This window comes from Osmerus mordax, chromosome 15 (genome assembly GCF_038355195.1).
Source record: "Osmerus mordax isolate fOsmMor3 chromosome 15, fOsmMor3.pri, whole genome shotgun sequence".
In the NCBI taxonomy this organism is placed as follows: Eukaryota; Metazoa; Chordata; class Actinopteri; order Osmeriformes; family Osmeridae; genus Osmerus; species Osmerus mordax.
In genome coordinates, this window is record NC_090064.1 from 11,772,762 (window position 1) to 11,797,754 (window position 24,993).

Below are 24,993 nucleotides of genomic sequence, written 5' to 3' on the forward strand. Positions count from 1 at the left end.
GGCCAAACTATTGCACAGAAAGACACATTTTATGTCATTCAGTATAATAAATATGGAATGGATTGAACACAGAGGGATGTCTTTCAAGTAAGGCATGAAAATATAACAACAATTTTCATACAAAGAAGTTGTAATGTGTCAGTGCTATCTTTCAATTCTGTGTCAGCTTAACAGTCATTCGTCTTCACAAGGTGAAGTATTTGCACAATGATCTTTACCATAGAGCAAGATTCATAGGTTTATCTCACTCATCTCATTCAGTTCTGAAACATACAAAACACATATCTGTCTATCGAAGCGTATGGTTCTGTTTCTCCCACAAGGACAAATGAGATAGTCCAGGCTGATCCATTACAAACCGTCAACACAAGATCTCTCCCTCCCCCTCAAAAGTCAACCGACTGACTTGTTGGAGTATAATGAATTCCGTTTCAACTTGCAACCAGTTAAAATTGTCTGGAAGGAGAAGAGAATGTTTGAAGAAAATATTATGACAAGTCGGAGGCCCAAATGGATTATGTTTCAATATCAGCCAGGACACAGAAAGAGAGAGGCAGAGGAAGAGAGAGGGAGCATGTGCAGGAGCACTGGATGCAGATGGTTTTAAATTGCTGCCTTTGTTTTCCATCAGCCATGAAGCATTCACTTCCCTTATCTTTCAAACAATGCGCAGTGGTGCTGATGTTCTGGGTAAATGAACTGTCTGTGTCCCCCCCCCCCCCCCCCTCCCCCCTACCTCCCTCCCCCCCATCCACCTCTGCGTTTCAACTTCCTCCTCAAGGTTGAGATGCCGGCACCCCCTCTGTGAAGCCAGAGTCACAGAGGCATCTCCCACTTTGCTGTTCTGCACACCCCAACGCCTCTGGGGGTGCAATTACCAATCCTCACATGCAATCGGGGTTGTTCATGCATATGATCCCTTGTTGCTTCTGGTGTTGTTTTGTCCAACCCCCCCCCCCCCCCCCTCCCTCGTCCCATTATTAGCGATGCCACTGTGTGAGGTTTTTGAAGGTAGAGAAGTTAATAGCCGGTGTCTTTATGGAGATGGTACCTCTGACTACAACAACGGATTGTCCACAGCCCATTTCACTTTCTACCCGCCCTGTGCAGGACTCATACCCCCTTTACTCTGAGCTGTCTTACTTTCCAAATGCATCTGCACTGATCTGTAAAAGATATGCACTGCAGTGGCAGAAAGAAACGATATAACCATAAACAACACAAACAATAGGATATCATGTTATTTTTAATTTAGGGCCTGTAAAGCGTGCACTGAAGTCAAATGTACTACAGCACATTCAATTAGGTGGTTACAGTAATGGTAACATAATTCACAAGCTTCTAATAAAACTAATTGGAACAACAATTTCAATTTAACCAACACACACACATTATTAGTTTAACTTTTCTGTAATTTCAGAAATGTTCTCATTACAAACAGACTGTTTATAAGGTAAGATAAAAGTATAGTAAGTAGCCGTTAAAAGCTAGTTGTAAGTGAGGGGAGCTGAGTTAAAAACCTGTTTGAGAACTGCAACACTAGGACAGAGAAAAATGGAGGCTTTTGAGGGTCAAAAGAAAATAACTGTTCCTCTGATGTGTTGAGATGTTTCTGCAAATAGCTGGTCTTCTGATGAGCTGTTTGAATGGACAACATCTACCCCCTCATACCACTCTCTCCCCTTCCTGATCTCTACATAGTATATTCACCGCAACAGAGAGAGAGAAGGGGAGAGAGAGAGAGACCTGGTATCAAAAGCCAGTAAGAGGGTAGATAGTGATTGAGAGATGGAGAAAGAGTGGTGTGGTTGGATGCATCTTGCCTGTCTTATTAGTGATGGTCCAATACAGACACTTTGGACCTTCTTTATGGGGCGATGATGAGACCCTCTCCGCACATCTCAGGAAAATGGCTGGGGGGAAATCACAGATGAGAATCACTCAAAGACAGGGAGATGTCAACAGGCCGGTAATGACACCTGATGGTCCCAGAACCCTCTCTCCTTTTCCCTCTCGGCCTCACCTGGCTGAGTTGCACAGTACTTGAAAACATAATTAGAGGCAAAACAGAGAAAAGGAAGCTTTCGTCCTGTGTTTTCTGTAACCAAAGCTCTTTGTTTGATATGTTCTGGTGTCCATTTTTCCACTCCTCTTTTTCACTTCTTCAAAGAAGACGGAGGGAGAGAATGAGAGAGAGAGAAAGAGAGAGAGAGAGAGAGAGAGAGCGAGAGAGAGAGAGAGAGAGAGAGAGAGAGAGAGAGAGAGAGAGAGAGAGAGAGAGAGAGAGAGAGAGAAAGAAAGAGAACGGATAGGGGGAAGGGGGGTGGAGATAAAGAAAGAGAAGGAGGAGAGTTCCCTGTGAGATGCCAAGGTGCTCCCAGTCCATTGTGCTCCTGGCTGTCAGGTTAAATTAGGGAGTACAGGCTCTGTGAGTGTAAAAAAATCAATACTTGATGGAAGATTGCTCCCTGGAAAATCTGTTTTGATTCCAGGATTAATTCTTGACCAAAGACTCCAGCAAAATGACATGCCATTAGGCCGAAAATGAACACATTCTGCAGTGGAAATTGGATGGAAATGTGTCAGGTGATTGCCCTGACTGGTTGTTCTGCTCTCTGAGCGTGGGGACGGAAGGTGTGGTTGCTTCCGTGAATGAGGCCTGCAGTCTGACTCAATTTCCACACAACCCAGTCAAGTCCACTGTGGCCTAAGTGTATTCTCAAGGCCATTGTTGTCCAGCTCGTGCAAATGCATTCCACCCAGCTCACATGCATTTGTCCACCACCATTCCGACTCTCCTGTGTTTTCCATAAAACCCAGCATAAAAAATAAAGAATCTTAAAATATTTTTCTCTCTCTTCTTTTCTCTGTGGAGAGAGGAAAGAGGGTAAAATACAATATTGATGAATGAGTAATGTGTTTGTCATCACAAATAACATATTTACGTGTTGAAAACTTGGCAAAAAGGCTCTAGACATTGATTTGAAAACAAATGCAGTCAAGCTGGCAAAAGACTTGTGTGGACAAATTGTGTTAGAAGAAACAAGTCTTCTAAACCCATAGACTTTCTCGTGCATTGCAGCAAACTTGTGATACACGTAGACAACTTCATCGGACATACATAATACTTATAGATACAATATACATATATACTGAGAGAGAAAGAGAGAGAACAATAAAATGAAGCTTTTTACGTTTTTATAATTTTTTTACAGAAATGAACAGGAACAAAACCAAAATCATACATCTTTGGGCATTTCATTTTATTCACATTAATATCCAACTTAAAATAAAAATTAAGTAAAAATACATTTCTGCCATAACAAATATAAAGCTTTTTAAAATATGTTCACTCTGCATGCCTATGGACCCCCTAAGGACATTTTGCATCTCTTGATGGATATTTGGGACATCAACATCCCGTAAATAGATGCATTCCACAAAGTAGATAGAAAAGGTAAGTAGTGGTTGCTCTATCTCACCCATTGTGCCAGTATTTTTGTTATGAGATATTTACATCCCTCGCTCAGTTTCAGGGGGAATTCGTGAATAAGGATGGCCCATATTCAGGCAGGATCCAGAGAGATGGACACTGTTCCAGATGCAGTGTTGATAAAGTAGTATGCTTTTAAAAAATATTGGAATTTCTGGTATCTCAGGTTTTTAAGACGTGAAAATGTGTAACTTCACAATATGCTATGTGAATAATACTTTGGGATTTTCTTAAAAAAATACATTTGACGATCATCAAGGTGTGTACGGTGTAAAAAAATGACTTTATATCATTTTAAAACTGCACCAGGGAATGTTATAAAATGTATTCAAATAGGAGAAACATTGCCCCCAATTCTTGTCTGATATTCTGCACTTTCCTCCAGCTCAAATTTGATTTGATGGTTTCACAAAAGACAAGGAAATTTTGGTTGGAAGATGATTACTGGAACATGTTACTGGCAGCCTCCAAATATTCTAAATTGACATTCCACTTGCACAGAGCTGTGTTGCTAAATAACTCTCAGAGGGCCTCATTAGGTTCCTTTAATGATAATAATTTGCATCGACACTTTGACGCACCTTACTTTTGACTTGTGTCTTAGTATAACAGTAATGTTTCACTTCATTTAAACTGACGCTCAGAGTGAAACATTAAGGACAACATATATCCCGTTCAATGTTTGAATTTTTACTGTATGGGTTCAGCGTCCTCTGTCGACAAAAATATGTAATACAACACATCTTATCGTGAATACTTTAATGAGACTGCAGTGTTTCTCCATTGCAGGAGGTGGCAGTGTGTAGCACTTCTTTGCAGTGGTACATTTTAACAATACCAGAAGAAAATAATATCCTGCGCATCATGATGACGTCGACAATAAATTTGGACACGTGAACTGACATCAAAACATTAAATCAAATGCCAGAAGCGTGCCACGAATATAGCTTACTGTCCTAGGACACACAAAGGAAAATAAGTTATTATTTACGATGTCTTGGGTTAAGGCAGTTGGACGCAGTGTTGAAGATGTCTTCGACGAGGATGCGGATGACATTACTTTACAGAACAAAGAATGGAAGTACAACATGGAAAAGCGTGTTAAGGTAAAATGTGATGATGAAACGTGAAAAGGTGACGAAGACGATGGAAAACTCGTGGAAAATTAAAACAGCTCTAAATTTGTATTTGACAATTTTTTCACAGGAAATACATTACAGTGCAGTGTCATGTATTATCATCGTTTAACAAAATCTGGGACAAATGTACTATGCTACTAGATTCTAGATACAATGAAACCAACACAATTATCTAGAAACTGTTTAACAATACTGTTCCATGCTTTTCTGTTCAGGACGGATACAGAGATGGCATGGACGCGGGTAAAGAGGCGTCCCTTCAGCTCGGTTTTAACCTGGGATACAAAGAAGGAGCGGCCAAAACTGTGGCCATTGGGCGTCTGAAAGGAATCGTAAGGTATTTAAGTCAATTTAACCATACATGCAGTTGAACTCCTTTTGGAGGATAAAAAGGTTGGTATCTAAGTTGACGCCAATCCAATGGATTCTGATTTAGCTCCACAAATAACTTGCCCATCCTCATTCCATATATTGGCCACAATGATCCATCATATGACTCGTCTCTTTGTGTAGGGCCACATCAATGTAGCCCCTTCTCTACTCTTCATGACGCTTGCCTGTGTCACTCAGTTCTCTTTCCTATTGTCTCTCAGCTTGTTGCCTCTTTGTGCCTGTCTCTACACAGTGCTATACAGTGCTGGTGCCAGCTGCAGAGGCCAGACAGCCCCACTCCTGCCTGTGTCACAGACCTTCTCCAGCGGGTTGTGCAGCATGAAGACTCTGTCATCCAGGCAATGGTTAAGGCCCTGGAGAAGCCTCCACCCAGTGTCAGTGATGTCTCCGACTGTATGGAGGACCTAGGGGTGGACCAGGGAGATGCAGGATGCAGGGGAGAGGGGTGTCAAGCTGCCGACTGCTGCAAGAGAGGGGGAGATGTAGACATTGATCTGAAGCCGTCTCAGAAACCCAGTTGTTCAAGCACTACAGACTTCCTCAGTTCAGAGGAGAGTTTAGAACGGCTGGTTCAAAGCTGCATGGAGGTGGTGTCAGAACTCGGGCTGCCAGAGGAACTGGCTCAACACCTGAAACAGCTGAAGAGTGCAGCGTGAACCTTTTCTTGTAAAATATAAACTTGTGGATATTTATTCTTGAAATAATTTGATTTATGTCTGAGATTAGGTTTGTGTACAAGCCTATATTTTAATTTACAGCTTGTTTACTATGGAAACAATTTTACTAGGGAAACAGTGACATATGATAACCTTTTGGAGTGTTTTTGTACAGCAGCCATAGCCAGGCATTAGGTCAGTAGGTTCAATCCTGTTTTAGTGACTGTAATATGCACTTGATTGAAAAATAAAAAATTGTCAATGCATTCAGATTTCGGGAAGACGGGTACATTTTCTACGTTTAGACGCATCATCATGGACGACCGACCTTTGCCATTCTTCTTAATGTATACACTGGATAATCTCACATGAAAATTATGAATGACTCAATGCTGCCCCGGAAGTAATGTCACTCAAAATATTATATTATGCATTTATTGTAAACTATAAGCCTTGCTAGTGCGGTGCATGCACGGCTGTTGAATAGGATTAATTTCAATTTTTGCCTCCATTTTGCTCAAGTGTAGCTAATGTTTACGGAGATTTCTATTTTAGAAGCGTTTTGTCATAAGTATCATAGTTACAGTCAGCTAGCTACTACGGTAGATAGCTTTGTGATGCTGGCTGTTTCGAATGTAGCTAGCTGCGTCCACATGACCAGAGCAAACATATCTGCCTGACAGCTAGACGTGTGGGTCAGAGTATACAGAATACAAGAAGAACGAGGGCCGCAATGTCAAATTCTCTGAAGTAAAATCCGTCTGTGAAACTTCCTGGAGCCGGTGCGGTTGTCCTCAAGCTAAAACAACGCGTCTTCATTTAGGTACAGTAATAGATAACAGCTTTATTTACAGTAGCTCGCTTGCTAGCTAGCCTGTTAACATTTTCTACAAGATATGTGAAATATTACTAAGCTAACGCAAATTAAAAACAAAAAACAATTATTTTTGTAAATCAAAGTCTTCCTTCAAACATAGCTACGTAACTGCTCTATTATTTGTTGATTGCACTTCCGTGCATTGGACAGGGTTTCACTAGCCGATTAAATAGGAAATCCATATTATGTATCCAATTATTGTAGACAACATAAGCTACGCTGTAACACAACAGTCCTTTAAATAGCTAGTTTGAGTTGGTGAAGCTTGGACTTTCATTTTAGTAGTGTAGTTGTGCGTGTGTGGACAATTCGGACGCCATTCTCAATTAGCGCACGCGCATTCGGTGTCACAGAGTTATTTATAAGTGAGTAAGGCCTGTTTTGTAGCCTAGACCTATTTGACAAACCTTACTAGCTATACACCCATGTACAAAAATTGGGATCAACAGTTGTGTTCAGAGTTAACCCCCTTTTTAAAAATTCACTGTAGTAGTCAAACCATCTTGTGCTCTCAAGTGCTGCAAAGGGTGTCCTATTTTTCTTAGTTATGACTGTGACTTATAAGCAGTATGTACTTGTTTAGGTGTCATGTCCTTTCTTTGGACCAGCGACCTGGTCAGGGATCCCAGAAATGCTTGTCTGGCGATTCGCCCTGGACTCCTGAAATCTTCAGACTTCCAATAAGCTCTTCTGCTATCCTCACGGGGCAGAAGACTCCACAGCCTTTCAATGGGTAACTGTTGCTGCCGACAGTCCAAACCCTGCAATTCTGAGGAAGAAACTAGTGGTTTGTTAAACAATGCTACTAAGACCACAGTGACACCAGCAGAGTCGGAGGTGGGGGCATGTGTCCAGTACAACAGTTCTGTTAAGCAGTTGAGGTGAGATATCGGTTACTGTAATAACCCTTAAAAAGGGCTCCGACTACTTATCTTTATATCTCAATTATGTTATATTGATTGATTAATTTAAACCAATTAACTGTCAGGAAAAAAAAGATACTGTAGATACAAAAGCAAATACAAATGAAAGTTGCCCTTCATAGGCTTATCCTTGTTTTATGTGTTTCTTAGTGAGGACAATGCAAACAACAAGAAGGAAGGAAAGTTGGAGGTGGTAGTGAATGTTCAGAGGCTACAGGGTGCCTCGCCCCGAAAACCCACTGTGGAGGACGTTACGAAGGCTACCAAGAATGGACCTTTACATTCTAAATGTAGCCAGACTAAGTCTCCCTCTCCGTGTCCATGCATTGACAATGCACTCCAAACCATCTCCATCCCCACAGTGCAGGATCGAGACAAAGGTGACGCGGCCACTGTGACCAGCCCTGAGAAAAGTCCATCCGACCCTGCCCTTAAGGAATGTGCTATAGCTACTGAGGGAAAAGTCTCTATCGAGGTCCAGAGTAATGTTCCTTGTGCCCTGGAGGAACCTTCTGCCGTCGTGAAGAACGACATCTCAGAAGCTGCCGCAACTCAGGCTGAGGAGAAATGCCTTGATGCCCCCTGCTCCCCCAAGGCACAGATCCTAACTGAGAACCTCATCGTCCAGGCTGCAGATGCTGGTGCTGATTCAGGAGCAGGACTCGCCCGTACTGTGGATGCACCCTCGGAGGAAGGTTTCCATGGCAAGGAGGACGTTCCTGTGAACGACTCTGAGGTTACTCTTAAGGCCTATGAGGAGAGCTCTGTGCCCAGCAAAGGTGATGAGAACTGGGTACAGTCAACCTCCTCTGGAAACATCTCTCGTCCACTCTCACCCTCATCTGGATTTGTCACAGAGTAAGTCAGAGGAATCCAAACCCTAACCCACCCGTGACCATGAAATTACTCAAGTTTCACAATCTGAGGCATGTGCCACTGTATTTGAGCCTTTCACTGTCTTCTTACCCACTGTCTACAATAGCTCTGTGATGAAAGTGGTTAACTCAGAGAAGATGGTCACCACGGCGACGAACACAGATGACACCCTGAGTGACTTGAGCCATGCCAGTCACATGGCCTCTCCTGCACCTGTGGCGACAGGAGCCAAGCAGAGCAGCCTGACTGACAACATCTCTGCTCTGCCTGAGGAGACAGTCGCCAAGAGGCACTCAGGCATTAGGTCAGTAGGTTCAAATGTAAAATATTTGTAATTCATGACCAGGGGTTTTGCCACGGCTGTAGAATGTCATAGTGGTTGTTTGTTACCACAAGGGGGCAGGAAAATACCATTGTACCATAACATTGTAACATGATCTTTTGTTTGAGCATGCGTGTAAGATAGCGTAGTGGTTTGTCATAATGTGGCTAAAGTGGATTCATATAGTGAATCATCTAACAAACAGGCTAAGGCAAACAATATCCTTATGAATATTGTGTGGTCTGTCTCATGGGAAGCTAAATTAGTCAAATATAAGCAAAATCCCATTTCTCTTCTCTCTCCAGTCTGAAGTCCTATCAGGAAAAGAAAGTGACCCTCTGTGAGCAGATTGGCTTGACCGAGGTGCCATCCCTGGATGACCTCATAGGGGAAGAGGAGGAAAAAGTAGATTTGGAGAGGAACGAGTTTTGTCAGACAAAGGCCATAGCGAAGGAGGGAGAGAGTGATGAGCTTGGCCTGAATGGAGAGATGAAGCAGGGCCTGGACGGAGAGGATAAGCAGAAGGTGGAGCAGGGGCTGAAGGTGGAGGTAAAGCAGGGCCTGGAATTGGAGGTAAAGCAGGGCCTGGAGGTGGAGAAGAAGCAGGGCCTGGTGGTGGAGGTAAAGCAGGGCCTGGAGATGGAGGAGAAGCAGGGCCTGGAGATGGAGGAGAAGCAGGGCCTGGAGATGGAGGTGGATGAGAAGCAGGGCCTGGAGGTGGTGGAGAAGCAGGACCTGGAGGTGGAGGTGGAGAAGAAGCAGGGCCTGAAGGTGGAGGTGGAGGAAAAGCAGGGCCTGGATGTGGAGGAGAAGCAGAGCCTGAAGATGGAGGTGGAGGAGAAGCAGGGCCTGAAGTTGGAGGTGGAAGAGAAGCAGGGACTGGAGGTGGAAGAGGAGATACAGGGCCTGCTGGTGAAGGTCGAGGAGAAGCAGGGACTGGAGGTGGAAGAGGAGATACAGGGCCTGCTGGTGAAGGTCGAGGAAAAGCAGGGACTGGAGGTGGAAGAGGAGATGCAGGGCCTGCTGGTAAAGGTGGAGGTGAAGCAGGGCCTGCTGGTGAAGGTGGAGGAGAAGCAGGTTATGGAGGTGGAGGAGAATCAGGGCCTGGAGGTGGATGTGGAGGAGAATCAGGGCTTGGAGGTGGAGGAGAAGCAGGGCCTGGAGGTGGAGGTGAAGCAGGGACTGGAGGGAAAGCAGGGCCCCAGCACGTCTGCTAAGGTCGAGGTGCTTTCTGGGAAGCAGCTGAATGCCTGTGCTGAACAGGACATCGCTAGCAGGTTTGTCCCTTTACAGTGTAAGCCGGTAGTTTAAAAAGTGCATAACATTTACTTTCAAGTCACTGTAGTACTATTTTTTTGTGTAGCAGTTTCTTAAATCCTCCTCCTTTGTCTTCCTAGTGAGGAAGACCTTTATCGAGGGGAGGAAGAGCTTTCTCCAGGGGTCCAGGTCAAACTAGCAACTCAGGAGCCTCTGTTTGAAATAACATGTCAGTATCTGTCAAATTACCTTTCTTTTGCCCCAAATCTACAGCAAAGTTTGTTGGGAGGAATTTCATAGTGTCCATATACTCTTCTGTTGACCTCTGACCCACAGTGCCTAAAGTGGAGGACAGGTGCAGCCTGGCTGCCCCTGTGGACATCCTGTCCTATAGCAAGAGAGAGTGGAAGGGAAACACAGCCAAGAGTATTCTCATTCGAAAGGTAGGTTGAATTGCCTTGGCATGTCCCGGGAGTACAACGGTACTTAGGAATGATTTGCTGGACCTGATGCTAGTTTCCTCCAAGATCACAATGACTCTTATTGAGACACTTGTTGCTTTTGTTAGTTAGTTGTAACTGATTTCAAATTCTTGTACTCGCTGTCAAATATTTTACTGTTGATTGCTTTTCTACAGGTACACTCTTGCACTTTTTGAGGTTCATGTTGTTTGATTGTAACTTGTTTAACTGCATGCTCTTATAGTTCTTCCCTTTGGCACTTATTTGTTTTTTTCACAATGTATGCTCATGTTTCGGCTACCCGCAATGTTTGGGGCTATCTCGTTGTTATGGTCAGTGACCTATGCACTTTTTTTGCACAAGTTCTCTCTTGGAAGTCGCTTTGGATGAAAGCGTCTGCTAAATGAATACATATAAAAGTAATGTAAATGTAATGTACTAATTCTACTTAAATGTTATTAAAACTGTAAATTTTAGCCTAATTTAGAAAACAAATCAATTATTCAAGAGAAGACTGTTTATGAAATGGAAGCTGGCGGAATGGCCAGCCATAGTTGATGTGGAGGATCTCTCCCCGTGTGCTCTAGGGTTATGCTGAGCTGGCTCAGAGGTTTGAGAGCCTGAGGAGGGTGAGAGGAGATAACTTCTGTGCCCTGAGAGCCACGCTCTTCCAAGTGCTCTCCCTCAGCACCCGACTACCTGCCTGGCTGGAAGACATCTCCATGGTACAGCATAAACCTGCTCACGTCACACATTGCTCACACGTTGCTCCCCAAGGGGATGTTTATTGATGGGTATGTCCTAAGAGATGTGTGTTAATGCGGTTCTTGTGATGTGATGTTCTGTTTGGAACCAGGAACAGAAAACCAGAATGAAAACAATGATTTACTTGTAAAATACTCAGAAATGCTCAATAGAACTTTTTTTTCTCACCCAGTTGCCTCAGGAGCTGCAGTCTCGGGGCCGTCTGATTGACCATTGGCTGTTTCCTGTAGAATGCAGGCAAGGGGAGGGGCCAGAGGATGCAGTGCAGCAGCTAAAACGCTACATGGAACTCCTTCAGACCAGGGTACCACAAACACCCATACCGTAACCCTGCTGAATAGTTATGATCACCAAACAATAGTGTATGTGTTGGTTCCCCACAAATCAGGCTATGCTTAATCTAATTTATAGTACAGATTGAATGAGACACCTTATAAAAAAGTAGTGTGTAATACATAAATTATATGTATTATTTTTCGGGGAAGACAATCTGTTTTCAAGAGCCACTGCTAATTAACATTAGGTGCCCCTCAACCATGTTTGGCTGGGATAATTACAGTGCCCTGGTGCTTGATAGCAGGTTGTGAACTTATGTGCTCTACTGTCCTCAAAGATTGCAAGGGATCGCAACATGAGTTCTTGGGTAATATGAATGCCAGACATTTACAGGCTGCTAAGGAATCCTCATACTTACTGAGCTCCTGACTTCAAAGTGTTTGAGTAGATGACTGCTGTAGCCAGGCCTTGGCTGTGAACACACATTAACCAGCTTGTTCCACAAGACCAGTTCCCAAGTCAACAGTTGCAGATTGAATTGTATAACTATGTACACAGGGAATACTGTAGTTTAAAATACTGTACCGGCATTCTAGTGGTGTGTGTGTGCGAGAGAGACACACAGACAGGTTTTCCTCTGGGATGAACTGAAGTAGTTCTTAAATGAAGTTAGGCTTCTGCTGTACTCCACCCCTCCAGTGGCAGTCAGCAGTGAGCTGCTCCAGCCCGGAGGAGCGCCAGCGTCTGTGTGAACGCGTGTTCCAGGGAGGGGAGGAGGAGCTGGGCCTGATGGAGGCCCTGAAGGTCCTGATGCTGGGCAGGGCCCTGGAGCTCCATGCCAGCATGCAGCAGGGACAAGATGTTCCAATCTTCTGCTGGCTGCTGTTCGCACGCGACTCTTCAGACTGCCCTCAGAGCTTCCTCTCCAACCACCTCAGCCAGGTGGGCTTCAGCGGGGGCCTGGAGCAGGTAAACACCTCATCCCTGTAGGAAACACACACACGGCTAACCCGTGGGAAAATCAAACATGGGTTTATTTGTTTACAAGCTGTGCGTACCACCTGCTCGCCTAACCACTGCTTTTCTAATTTGAAAAGGTATTTGAAGGCTGCTATTAAATGTTGGCGTGTTTTTTGTCCCTGGCAGGAAAACACAACAATTACACAGTTTAGCTGCTAGCAATCACACCAGGGTGTGGCTAGGTGTTGTTAGTGTCTGGTTGTGTAGTGTGAAACTTTCTCTCTACCTAAATCCACCCCTGAAGCCCTGCATGTAAACTCTTGTGCCGTACATCCAGTTCTTTGGACTTTACCGCCCATCCATTGTTGATCCTCGGGGCAAGAAGGATTCTGGAACATCTGTCAGATATCTGATGCTGGGAGTGTTGGACCGGATTTAGTCCATTCTAACCCTTAACTTCCCCTCTCGTTGCATCTTACAGGTGGAGATGTTTCTGCTAGGCTACTCTCTACAGTGTACCATACAAGCCTACAGACTGTACATGGCTGACACAGAGGAGTTTGTCACCTATTACCCCGACGACCATAAAGACGACTGGCCAGGAGTGTGCCTGGTCACCGAGGATGACCGTCACTACAACGTCCCTGTGGGAGAAACAGTAGGACTACAGGTCCCATAAGGCCTTGCTGCAAACTGATTGAGGCTCAATGGAAGCTGGGCTTGTGGCTTTGCACAACATAACTGCACTCCTCAGGTTGATTTGAGTGACTCTTTTCCCCATTAAAATTATCCCTTTATTGCCAGAAAGACATGGACTGCATTGTGATCAGTTCTCCATTGTGTTGGATGGGCATGTGATACTCGGCTCTGAGAAGCATTGTGTTTGTGTGTCTTCTTCCTTGGGGTCTTCAGCCAAATCTCATCATGGTTAATTTTTAATGGGTGATTTAGTGTTTACAAGTCTGGACAAAAGCACATGCTGTGTACAGTAATATCAGGTGTTTCAGAGGATGTTTCTCACAAATATTCTCTTTAGTGATGTAATATTATTGAGCGGAGGGCAGAACATGATCATTCATATCATAACAGATTCCTCCTGTTCTGATTGTGTACATTATAAGGAAACACTGGAGTTATTGTGGCACATTTTGTGTACCAATCTATGTCTGTATGTAGAAATGTAATTATTATTTGATTTATTTTAAGTGTGAATCATGTCTTTTAACCCGTATCCAACTATTCCCTGTCCTAGCTAACCTGTAACCATGTGATCAGAGTGGTGACGTATGAGCCTGCTTGGTTTTGAATGGCCCATCACCTTGCTGCCCATAAGTAGATGTGTGTAACATGTTGCCTTTAACCAAGGTGCTCTTGGAGAAAAAAAACAACTTTGTGCCAATGTTGCTGCAAATGTCTAGAAACTGGTTACCAGTCTTCTGATTTGTTGTCAGCCACCAGCTACTGGGCAGAGTCACAGACTAGCTTGGTCTCACTCCATGTTGCCTTAGTAACCAATGCACAATACAGAATGGACATTTAGGATTGGTGGGAGACCATTTCCTTCTCGAGCAAGGAAAGGAATAAAGCGAATATTATTATCCAAGATGCCATGGATTTTCTAATAGTGTCAGATTTTGAAGGAGACAATGGTGATTAATTGAATGAGTTGAATAAAAAAACATTTCTAGAAAGACTGGAAAATTTGTTTCTGTGTTATTATAGTAATTATGTTACTACTAATAATAAAGCAATTTATTTGCCAAATAACACCTATACAATATATACAGAACATCAGTCGGATCACACTACTAGTAAAATAGCAGTACTAGGCAAAAAGAGTAGACTTCCAGACTGCATGGATAGAAGACAAGCATAATGATTCAGTAACGCTCAAAATGATAAGGGATTCCTGATCCCTCTCTCTGTAGTTAAATATATATATACTGCATCACTTACAGTATATAAAATACACCTATAATTTCTGTACTCCACTTTTATGTAAAATACAATTGCACCACCCAGCAGGTCCCTTTAAATGTCCAAGAAAGTAACATTGAAAGAAAAAGAGCAACTGGTTTTTAACCTGATAAATAATATAAAATAAAATCTGAAAGAAAACATCAGCATTACAAATTTGCTCCAAAGGAGGACATTCTCCTGAGACAGTGCACGTTGCATCTGACAGAGGAAATCAAAGTGGGAAACGTCTAAACTACGGAAATCAGTCAAGAAGGAGTGGAAGACATCAGGGAATTGACATCAGACGGACGCGTATGTTCATGGCTTCCTGTACAGCGTGCGTCCTGATGGTTGATAGGCCAGCGTACCGACCTTCAGGAGTCTCTCAAATCTCAGTGGCTAGGGCAGGGACCCTTTCATCGAGCTCTGTGGTCTTTTAAATAGTCTTCTCATAGGTCTATCATGGAGGTAACCCGCCATCCTTCTCTTTATTTGAGTTAGTGTGGAGCTCAGGTCTGCAATTCCCTTTTTGCAACGATGTCTCTTCCTGCTCCTCTTCCTACTCTTGCTCCTCTTCCTCTAGCTCCTCTATGGCCTCCATCTGAGTCCTGGAACGGACCTCGCTCATGGGGGCGGAGTCATCAGCTTCCTCTACCAGCTCATTGGCCATCTCGTTGTTTCTCTAAGGAATAAAGACCAATGACAACCCGTGTTTGAATATGTATATTACTGCATTAATACTTTTTCTTCTAGAGTTCAATTACCTCATTCAAAAAAAAGTGACTGACCTTGAGTTAATGATCCATATATGAATTTAACAAGCACTGCGTTTACTGCGTACGTTCTCACCTGTTTCCTGTAAACATAGCAGGCTGCTATGGCGACCATGGTGGACTCTCCGATGAAACCAGCCAGCAAGGATCCAACACCAAGAGTGGCCCCGTGAACCCTGCAACACAAACCAGCAGCGTGACAACCCAGATGATTCTAGAGGGCGAGTAGAGACTCAAGTATGGGCTGCCTGGCTAATAGACTGGTAGTGAATAGCCGTGTAATTAAATCGAATGCACGGTATGTATGATGGTGCAGGGGAAGTCTAGCTGGTTTATTTCTGTGACGGAAAAAACCCAGCCAGAGGTGTGTCCAATGAGTTGACAGACTGACAAGACGGTTCCTGTTTCCATGTCTGTGCCTGGTGACTTACCCCATATAAGGCAGCACCACCAGGCTGGTGACGAGGACAATGATGCGGAGCACAGAGCTGGGGGCCAGCACAAAGGTCTTCTTCAGGGTCATGAGCCAACCAGTCAGATGGGCTCTAACGGTCACTACACACACACACACACAAACACAATTAAGAGTGGTAAAGTGTGTTCTTCACAGAGGGATAATACCAATATGGGAAAGCATACTTGCTATTTTACAACAGGACATAGACAATTGCTACACACTCTATGGCAGACCTGTTCTACTCACCTGGCACAGGGAAGAAGGAGAAGATACGGAGAGGAACAACACACAACTCAGCGAAGGCTAAATCCACCCCAATGATATCCACCAGGATCTTCTCTGATATGTGAGGAGTCCAGAACACCACAAAGCAAAGCTAGCCAAACAGAAATGTAAACACAGTGAATTCAGTGAGCCGTGTTGGGCCACACCTCAGAGAAAGGCTGGTCCGCCCGGCAACACAAAAGCGAAAACAACTCGCCTCATTAGAATTTATTAGAGGTCATTAAATTGACGGATTTCAGGTTGAGTGCAGCCTGTTTGAGGTCTGCATGGGTCAGTTGTGCTCATTTCAAAGAGGCAGAGACCAGGGGCGTCGTTAGACCCTTTTTACTGGGGCACGTGACCCAGTATAAATCTGCTGTGCCCCAGTAAAATCTTAAGTTTGAGTTTTAAAAATGTACTTTATTAGTCAGTGCATTCATTTAGATTGATAATACCGGAAAAAATAAACGCAGTATCCAAATCAACGCTTGTAAAATCAAAGCAGTTTAACCGAAAACAAACCGATGCACGCAGAATTCCATGTCAGCGCACTCTTCTGAGCTTGCCAAATAGCCACTGCAGCACGCACACAGAAGTCCAGGTGTCGGACTCGGCACACAAGTCAGAATTGATGTAGGCTAAGAAAACATTACAAAACTAAAGAAAGTTTCTAAATGATAGGCCTACCGATCATCTTATTTTGACTAAAACATAAAAACAATATTAAATGAAGCACAAAAAAACTGTATTTGCACTCAAATGAATGCGAAGAAAATGTGTGCACTCGCATTAACTATTGATATCCCTGCCAAAGCTGATATCAAACTTGCTTCCCTGAACTGTTGTATAGTGGGTTAAGCAAGGGGAGTTTCTATAGCTGAGTAGGGCATTATGCGCAGCACGCTTGAAAAAAAACAAAAGGGATATGAAGAGGGGCCTGTGCCCCAGTAGAGTTTTATGTCTAACAACACCCCTGGCAGAGACCATGATACAGGATATACAGTTAGAATTATAACCTTTCTACTTAAAAATAGCAATCAAGGTTTACAGGCCAAACCAAAAGAACCCAGGACAGTCTAAATGAGGTTAAAAGTGAGGGGGTGAATGACAAAGTTTCCACTGACTCATCTGAGGTGATTTCCCTCTCTTACCATCTGTGTGCCTTTCCTTCAAGAAAGTTTGTGAGACGGGTAAAACATATCTCGAAACCCAATCGCTCTGTAAATCTGATATCAGTTCTGTGGCTATGCTGCCCCCGTTTTTCAATACAACAATACCAGCCTGTAGCCTCTAGCCTTCGCAGGTTTGTCCTGCTGTCTTTCTCTTTCTCTCTAAATGTAACTAGGACAAGTCTTAGCATGAGTGCTGAGGAACTGTTTGCCTCAGTAAGCCAGAGTTCCCTCCAGCCCAGTCCTTGCCAGGCGTACGCCCCACCTTCTTGTTTACAACTGAGGGATTCCACATCTGGTTTGCCATTCTCCTACTCCGCCCTTTAAAGCCCAACCTTTAAGACTTCCTGTAAACATTTTTTAACCAAGCTTGTTAGGATAACTTTGCCTTTTCTAACACAGAGATTTAAAACGTATCTTTCAACAACAACAAAAAATGGAAGAGAGTGGTGTCTGGGTTTGAGACTTTCTCAATGGTCGTTTTGCAAACCACCCACCATTGTGCTTGCCTCAATTAAAAAAAGGATTGTACACTGGCTGTTAAAATGTCTTGGTTTTATATTGGTCTCTCTATATACAGCTCTCACTGAGTTGACACCATGACAGAACTTTGTTGGAACTGGTGTCTTTCAGACCAGTCTGACACCACTGTCATGTGTTCCTGCAGGGCATCAGCAGCAGCACTCTAACTATCATACCCATCATACTGTACAACTAATCTGTCCATGCACCACACCGTGACTATATTCTTGTCATTATTCAATAAAAAAAACGTAATAGGTAAGCTTGCTCATCAAATTATCAAATAGATTTAGGGGATGACAGGCATGTTTCCACAAGAATTTGCTCTCTTGCGGGAGTGTTCCTCGTGACAGGAACTCGGCGACTCATGTCAGTGGAAAGACACACAGAACCGGCCAGGCATTGGGCCTTCTGAGAAACCTACAGCATGAATTATAAATGCAGAACCGTAAGTGCAACTGAACCAACAGCATTTGACTTAGAATATGGCTCCCAAGAATCCCCAAATAATGGGGAATCTAAAATGTACTTCAAAAAGATCCTTACGGTAAGAGAAAGGGCCAGGCAGCAGAAGGTGAACTTCTTGATATGTGACTTATTGACCGGGGTGTTTGCCATGAGCTTGTTGCTGGGATTGTTCTGTGGGGTATAGAGAGCAGCATTAGTGGTGAGTGATGCCATCAAATACACCCATCACCCAAGGATGTCATTACTGCACTGTACAGCTTCAACTGGGGGGGATCTGGTGACACTCAACTCCTGGTGTTGGGTTTACCTTGTCAAAGGCAGGGTAGACCGCCCGCAGCTCCGTCAGCCAACCGTAAGGCATGTGACCGACAGGATATGTGGCCGTGAGGACCGCCACAGCCTGAATGGGACAAGACACACAGTCACAGGTGCTCACACAGTGGTCGGACATCTAGACAGGCCACAGAAACACATACAAAGAACCAACCGTAAAAAAGAATTAGCCGTGCTCGCAACCTATTGTGTGTTTGTTTTCACGTTCAGAGCTCCTTGTCGCGAGAGTAATGTGTTGGTTGACAGACAAGTGTTGACAGTCCTGTTACAGGAAGAGCAGAAACATGTACAGGAATGTTTTTCAGTCTCTCTGTGCGATCGAGCTCTTGTTGAGGCTCACATGGATATTGTGAATCACATTAACCGCTGGCGACTAGGCCTGCTGATGACTTCCAGCGGCTTCTGGTAAACAGCTTTGTACTGCCTCTAGATCAGTCTCTGAATGCATGGCAGATTGTCAGAATTTGGGCATTTCATTTTCAGCACCCGTGAGAGGACAGCTAGCCTGTTGTTTTAGATAGTTGGAAAAGACTGTCTTTGATTTTTTTCTCTCTTATACCCCCAATAATTTATCTGACACCCTCACATCATGGTTCAAATGAGGACTGTCAGGAAAAAAAAGTGCCCATACAGGAGAATATGGCTTTTAACTAATGATTGACAAACATCCACTAAACCCTTCTCACTACCACCATGTTCATCAAACAACCAAAACAAACATCTGAACTCTGCCCTGAACTCTGCCGCCAAAAGAGCCACAGTATGTCCCCGCTGCCCTGGTACACTAAGAGGGAGAGGGGGGCAGGGCACAGGAAACTGGGCAGATGGTAGCGGGTAAGGTATTGGGCTGGGGAGGTGTCGGAGAAATTTAGAATGTAACTTTATATTCTGAAAATACTGGTGTTTAGCATTCCTAGTCAGTAGAGAACCCTCTCCCCACATGACCTATAGATGACACTAGGCTTACGTAAACAAACTGACCTAGGTTGACCATTATCATACTACAGGTGCAATAATTGTGTTTAACCTTATTTGTGTTGAGTGAATCGCATGTTCAAGCCAAGGGTCAGAGAACTCCAAGTTTCCACGTGCACACGCACTCTACCTCTGGGATCGATCACCTTGACAGCTGATATTCAGGGGAGGGGACTTCTCACCAATATGTTTAAATGGTCTTACATGAAGACTTGTGAACCAGACAAACTTTGTAGCACAATGGCGTGTGATGTTTTGTCTCCTTGTGGCACGGCCGCAAGCAATAAAGCTTTCTTAACTTGTTCACCGACTGACTGTGCAATGCTTGATAGATTAATAATTCTGACAGGAGGGAGGGGGCAGAGTATTGCGAAAGAAGGCCCGAGGGACAGGTATAGGGTTCAGTCTGCGGGGTCAGTCTGCAGGGTTCAGTCTGCGGGGTCAGTCTGCGGGGTTCACTCTGCGGGGTTCACGCTGCGGGGTTCACTCTGCGGGGTTCACTCTGCGGGGTTCACTCTGCGGGGTTCACTCTGCGGGGTTCACTCTGCGGGGTTCACTCTGCGGGGTTCACTCTGCAGGGTTCAGTTTGCATGGTTCACTCTGCAGGGTTCACTCTGCAGCCTCACCTCTGTGGCCGCCCCGTCTCTGCCCTTTAGGTCTCGGGACACAAAGAGGTTGACGATGGGTCTGCTGATGCGCTGGGTGGCCAGAATGAGGGCCAGGGGCCACCAGAAACTCAGCATCTTTCTAATGGTGGCATCACCCTGTAGGGGGCACAGCAGTAAAACAATAGTTAGATAGATGGACAAGACATAATGATGTATGATACATATATGACACAGTATCACATAGTAGCAGCTGTACATTTCTGATGATTGGTTTACAGTGATTGTAAACGTGTCTGCAAAACATTATTTTGACAGAGTGTTAGAACAAGTTGTGAATTGTAGCACAGTGTTTTCATGTCTACAGACAACAAAGAAGAATGTTTTGATTGCATAATCAGAGCCTAGGCTCAGCAGGAGAGGAGCATACCCCCACATCCAGTCCGCTGGAGTCTGGAATGTTATCGTGGACATTACAATAGTAGCCCAGACCCACGATGGTGAAGCGCACCAGAGCCCCCATATACAGGGACAGGATTGGGATTAGGAGGGGCTCCACACACTCCAGGTTGCTGTGGAGCAGGATGGCCACAAAGACAATCTGCCAGAAGACAGACAGACAAACAGACAGATACAGTTAGTCACTCTTGACTCATGACCTTGAGTCCTTCCATATAAGGGACTGTGGCAATCTCTACAGCGAGCATTGCCTTGTGGTTTTGGTGTTGTTATGGTTTTAAAATCTGCAAGTCAACTGCAACATAATGCTGCCAAAGCAGATATTCTAGAAAACAAGTGCAAGTTCAGAAGTGTGTTTTCAATGTGTTCTCAGTCAAATGAGTGTGCGTCCTCTGTATACACCTATACATCTCCACTGCACATGCTTCCAACAAATGAAGCAGTGAGCTCTCATACCTGGGCTACCACATCAGAGATGGATGCTGAGCCAACTATGACGCTGTACTTGTGCTTAAGAAGGATTCCCGCATGTATCCATGCCTGAAGGGACACAAAAACACACACAAAAAAAAACATACAGACAAATACAGATTACAGTACGCGGTGTACCCACTGTTTCATTGCTGCAAACAAAACACGGATATAAGGCTTATCTGTTCTTCATTTTGTAGCTGAAGTGTTTCGGACTTCTGTACAGTAAGGACTGTGTTATTTAACAGGATATATTATAAACTGGATTTGCATATGGATCGTACATATTTATGGTTAAAAATGTATGCCAATCTTGATTCCATGTTGCCAACTTTGACACTTACAAATAGGCAACCTTTGGACCTTAAAGTAATAACATTAACTCACTGGCTACAGAACAATACATTGTCTCTGAACAGGACTTGCAGGTCTGTTTGCATTGTGCAATTTGTGACGTATCCACTTCCCCTGTATATAGCGAGCAGCAGAGGATTATTAAAAAGAATTCTAGGTCAGCTGTTTTTAAGCTTCTCTCTCTGTTCCTCTGACATGATTAGATCTCTGACAGACGCAGCGCTGAGTCGTGAAGGGGCAGGGTGAAGCCGTTCCCTCACCATGGCGTCTAACAAGGGGAAGGCAGCCAGATAAAGGAAGGCCTTCCTTGTCTTGTTGCCCACCGAGTCATCCACATGGTGGAGCTTGTTGATAATGTAGTACCCCAGGTCTGTGTGGGCTGAAGACAGGAAAAATGGGAGGGAGAGGACACAGAAATGTTTACATGTGTGAACAAGACTACAAGTCAAAATCTAACAAAATACAGTCTCCTACAATACATGGTAGAACTTGTGCAGATTCACTATCTCTGATCCTCAATGAGACGACTTATTTACACACTAAGAAACAGGCCAACAGATGATATATCTAGACCTAAGCTTTTAGGCCTATGAATAACAAACTCAATATAAACAACACAAAACTGGATCTACCACCTTCCTCGTCCACACATAGTTCAGTTAAGACATCAATCAGTTGAAACTACAGTACACACATACCACCCCCCTCACTCACCTATAAGGACGTGGAGGATGAAGGCAATGACGCCTGCAGTCACCATACAGAGCACAGCCTTGCGCCGGTCCCTCTTGCTGTTGACAAACACCAGGCCTACGTTCTTGAAGTCGCTCATGGGCCCCGTGAAGAACTTCATTAGGGAGTACGCCAGCCCGTAGCTGGCAAGCATCTCAACTGCATCCTCTTTGACTGTGGCTATGCCCCTGTTTAGGGCCTGTGAATGACAGATAGAGGGATGTGACCCACACTTGGCTAGCACAGTAAGTCTAAAAACCTATTTTGATTGATCCTCCACTATTGTAAATAAGCGATTGTAGGATTTTGCCATTGTACAAAAATATCCTGTAGTTTACAACCAGTGTTATAGTATACATATGCAATTTAGGGGCAGACATTGACGATAAAATGACTGGAGTGGGAATAGATTCTTGGAGCAAGAGGACTTATAAACTAATGACTGCGTGCTTGTGGTGATGAGAAACCTCCTAAATTAATCATGGCCGAGAAAGAAATTATTCTCGTTTAGTTTTGACTTCTTAGCATCCACAGCTGTCATTTTCCATAGAAGGGAGCTTGTGCTATTTATACCAGCTCAACCCGCCATTACGTAAGAATAATCCTAACCTCTCCGAGCCTCACACAGTGCCTTCTACTTTGACTCTTACTGTTCCCCGGATAAGAATAGAAGCTGGCTGGGGTGGAGTGTGTCAACTGAGACCTGCCAATACAGGCCTGTGTGTTCGCCCCGAACAATGTCAATTCTATGACTGCCCCCCAAAAGTACACCGCCCAAAACCAATGGTTGGATACTGATCTACCACTACAAACGTCCGTTAACCCCATGTTCAAAACATATTCCCCTCCCCCAGTCAAAAACTGAGCCCTTTAGTGTAGTGGCAGGATGCTGAAGGTGGATACTGGTTGTGTAGGCTCAGCGGGTTGCTAATTGCCATATGACATTACTTCACCAGATCAGTTGGCTCCCAGTACTCGGTTAATCAATATTTATCTTGATATCCAACTGTCATTGCGCCACCCATTGCATTTCAAAGAACCGCCTAGAAAACGGTTAACTTGAACATCAAATCTTAAATGTACTATTTGCTAACATAACAAAGTTGACAGTGCTGTAATAACATAGGCTGCTCTGTCACCGTCCATTGGAAAAATACAGAAGGATTTCTTCCTTGGCACCTGGGGTAAATTTATCAACAAGCAACACTGCGCACAGAGAATCACAGTTTGCTAAATGTGTGCGACTACCGCACTAAAAATCATAGGCCTTTTTCCTTAGTGAGCTTGCCTGTGCGGTTTGTTAAAGGCAAAGTGTATTTTTAGCTTCATAAGCAGAGCTAGCTAGCACGCTTACTTGGCTTGTCCCTTACCAAAACATTAGGATATTTGGCTGCAGAAAAACGTACCTGTTCTCCGAGGTCGATGGCTACATTGGTAATAGCCAAAGGCACCAGAAAGCGGATGAGAGGCCAGTAAGGACTGAGAGATGGAAATTCCATCATTATATAGCCGGGGTGCCAGAACGAGGGGCATCTGCCGCTGTCTTGATGTTTGGAAGGTTAATTTACCTAAGATGGAAGAACAAATCCCCAGTCCTCACGAAATAAATGCAAATTCAACTGACGATTACAAGAACAACACGCTTGAAGCAGATGTTCAGCGCAAAACGCCGCGAAGAGCAGATATAAAGGAGGCGAAGGTCACCAGAAATGTTCGATGATCGCATTTTTAATGCTCGTCATGAGAGGAGAAAATGACAACGTACTGCGCATTGAGAAAACTCCAAAAGGCTAGTAAACTGTATCGGTTCAAAACAACATGTGCGTGTTTTGCCATATTTTGTGACTAGAGACTCTGATGCATTGCTCATCCGCGAGACATCTCATCTTGCTCGCCCTTCCCGACCGACCGACAAGACCACACGTGGGTCGGTACGTTAGAGCCTGCCTTCCCTCACCCGTTCATTGACGTCACTAACTCTAAATTTGGTCATTTCAAATTGTAGGCCGAAAGCTTAATTGAATGTTTAATTGAACATTTTGTCTGATCAATGGTCTTACAAACTGCCACAGTTTTCTAACAAATAATCCACATTTGTTTGATATTTCTTATATATATACAGTACCAGTCAAAAGTTTGGACACATTTTCCCGTGGGAAATATCAGAAGTCTGGTAAATGTTTTTGCTAAAATGTCACTAAATAGGCTTTAAGTTGAATGTTATATGGGTTTAGAGTCCTTTTGATAATAATGTCTACATGTTTGGGTGGCCTGCTCCAGTGTTCCCATGTTGGGAACTATAGTATTTGGTGTTATATCAGTAGGCAAGTAGACTCTTTTTGCTGACCCAAACCCATGGTTACAACCAGATTTGCAACAGCACATTTTAAGCCCACTCTCAGTTAGCGAGGGAAAATATGGCACCGGGGTCCTTACCTTTTTCTACTTTGGGTGTGGTCACTGAAAGGATGATGAGATCATCCCTTGAGATCTGGGCAATCATATCAGTGGGAGGTCTCTTCAACCTTTTGGGGCTTCTTGTGACCTTGATCCCCCCATAAAACACAGAATTAAATCATGTTATAGTGGTAACCAGTAATAATCATTGCTTTTTGAGGAACAGTTGATTTGTGACACACCACTGACACCTTGTGGTTGTCAAATGAAAAGACAGAAACAGAACCCTATTCGGTTGGTGGGCGTGTTTAGCTGTGCATAGAATTGTGAATTTCTTGGTCCTCATGAGTTTTTATATCTTGAGTGTTAGGGTTAGAATCACAGGAGTTAGATATAGATTTAGGGTTAGGAGCTAGGGTTTGGAGCTAGGGTTAGGTTTATAGTTCAGGTTACGTTTTGGGGTACAGGTTTTGGGTAAGGGTTAAGGAAAACCGAAATTTGAATGGGACGGAGTTGTGAGGCCCCATAAGAATAGCAATATAACCTTGTGTGTTTAGTTCAAAATGAAGAACACAGAAACATATCATGTGCTGCTTTTATTTGTTTCACTCTCCAGGAACATACTGTAAACCAGCCTTTCTGAACCCTGGTCTTCAG

General features: G+C 44.0%; 3 protein-coding genes across 4 annotated transcripts; 2 read left to right on the plus strand and 1 right to left on the minus strand.

Moving 5' to 3' along the window:
* The first annotated feature begins 4,384 nt into the window (after positions 1-4,384).
* Positions 4,385-5,962, plus strand: otulina (OTU deubiquitinase with linear linkage specificity a). Its single transcript, XM_067252021.1, has 3 exons — positions 4,385-4,599; positions 4,848-4,969; positions 5,258-5,962. Exons 1-3 carry the CDS (start codon positions 4,486-4,488, stop codon positions 5,679-5,681), a joined length of 660 nt encoding a protein of 219 aa, XP_067108122.1. The 5' UTR covers positions 4,385-4,485; the 3' UTR covers positions 5,682-5,962.
* A 326-nt stretch (positions 5,963-6,288) lies between these two features.
* Positions 6,289-13,986, plus strand: LOC136957437 (uncharacterized abhydrolase domain-containing protein DDB_G0269086-like). Its single transcript, XM_067251370.1, has 11 exons — positions 6,289-6,504; positions 7,142-7,439; positions 7,632-8,339; positions 8,464-8,661; positions 8,985-9,956; positions 10,077-10,165; positions 10,273-10,379; positions 10,985-11,122; positions 11,335-11,466; positions 12,138-12,407; positions 12,880-13,986. The coding sequence occupies exons 2-11, from the start codon at positions 7,288-7,290 to the stop codon at positions 13,075-13,077; spliced, it is 2,964 nt and encodes a 987-aa protein (XP_067107471.1). The 5' UTR covers positions 6,289-6,504; positions 7,142-7,287; the 3' UTR covers positions 13,078-13,986.
* A 146-nt stretch (positions 13,987-14,132) lies between these two features.
* LOC136957438 (progressive ankylosis protein homolog) lies at positions 14,133-23,841 on the minus strand. Of its 2 annotated transcripts, XM_067251372.1 has the most exons (13): positions 23,705-23,841; positions 23,346-23,507; positions 21,922-22,138; positions 21,468-21,586; positions 20,839-20,922; positions 20,354-20,524; positions 19,945-20,082; positions 18,318-18,410; positions 18,089-18,181; positions 15,834-15,963; positions 15,562-15,685; positions 15,207-15,306; positions 14,133-15,039 (listed from the first exon to the last, which is right to left on the minus strand). In XM_067251372.1, the coding sequence occupies exons 2-13, from the start codon at positions 23,439-23,441 to the stop codon at positions 14,917-14,919; spliced, it is 1,488 nt and encodes a 495-aa protein (XP_067107473.1). In that variant the 5' UTR covers positions 23,442-23,507; positions 23,705-23,841; the 3' UTR covers positions 14,133-14,916. The 2 variants fall into 2 exon arrangements, with proteins under 2 accessions (XP_067107473.1, XP_067107472.1); XM_067251371.1 differs by having other exon boundaries at positions 23,346-23,835.
* Between the last annotated feature and the right edge of the window lie 1,152 nt (positions 23,842-24,993).

What these genes read in the sequence shown, in the direction of transcription:
- otulina (XM_067252021.1), top strand. Translation starts at nt 4,486, where the DNA reads ATGTCTTGGGTTAAGGCAGTTGGACGCAGTGTTGAAGATGTCTTCGAC. An exon ending in ACATGGAAAAGCGTGTTAAG is followed by an intron (nt 4,600 to 4,847) that starts GTAAAATGTGAT and finishes TTTTCTGTTCAG; the next exon opens with GACGGATACAGAGATGGCAT. An exon ending in CGTCTGAAAGGAATCGTAAG is followed by an intron (nt 4,970 to 5,257) that starts GTATTTAAGTCA and finishes GTCTCTACACAG; the next exon opens with TGCTATACAGTGCTGGTGCC.
- LOC136957437 (XM_067251370.1), top strand. Translation starts at nt 7,288, where the DNA reads ATGGGTAACTGTTGCTGCCGACAGTCCAAACCCTGCAATTCTGAGGAA. An exon ending in AGTTCTGTTAAGCAGTTGAG is followed by an intron (nt 7,440 to 7,631) that starts GTGAGATATCGG and finishes TGTGTTTCTTAG; the next exon opens with TGAGGACAATGCAAACAACA. An exon ending in AGAGTATTCTCATTCGAAAG is followed by an intron (nt 10,380 to 10,984) that starts GTAGGTTGAATT and finishes CGTGTGCTCTAG; the next exon opens with GGTTATGCTGAGCTGGCTCA.
- LOC136957438 (XM_067251372.1), bottom strand. Translation starts at nt 23,441, where the DNA reads ATGATGGAATTTCCATCTCTCAGTCCTTACTGGCCTCTCATCCGCTTT. An exon ending in GAGACGGGGCGGCCACAGAG is followed by an intron (nt 18,411 to 19,944) that starts GTGAGGCTGCAG and finishes TGTCCCATTCAG; the next exon opens with GCTGTGGCGGTCCTCACGGC. An exon ending in TCTACCCTGCCTTTGACAAG is followed by an intron (nt 18,182 to 18,317) that starts GTAAACCCAACA and finishes TATACCCCACAG; the next exon opens with AACAATCCCAGCAACAAGCT.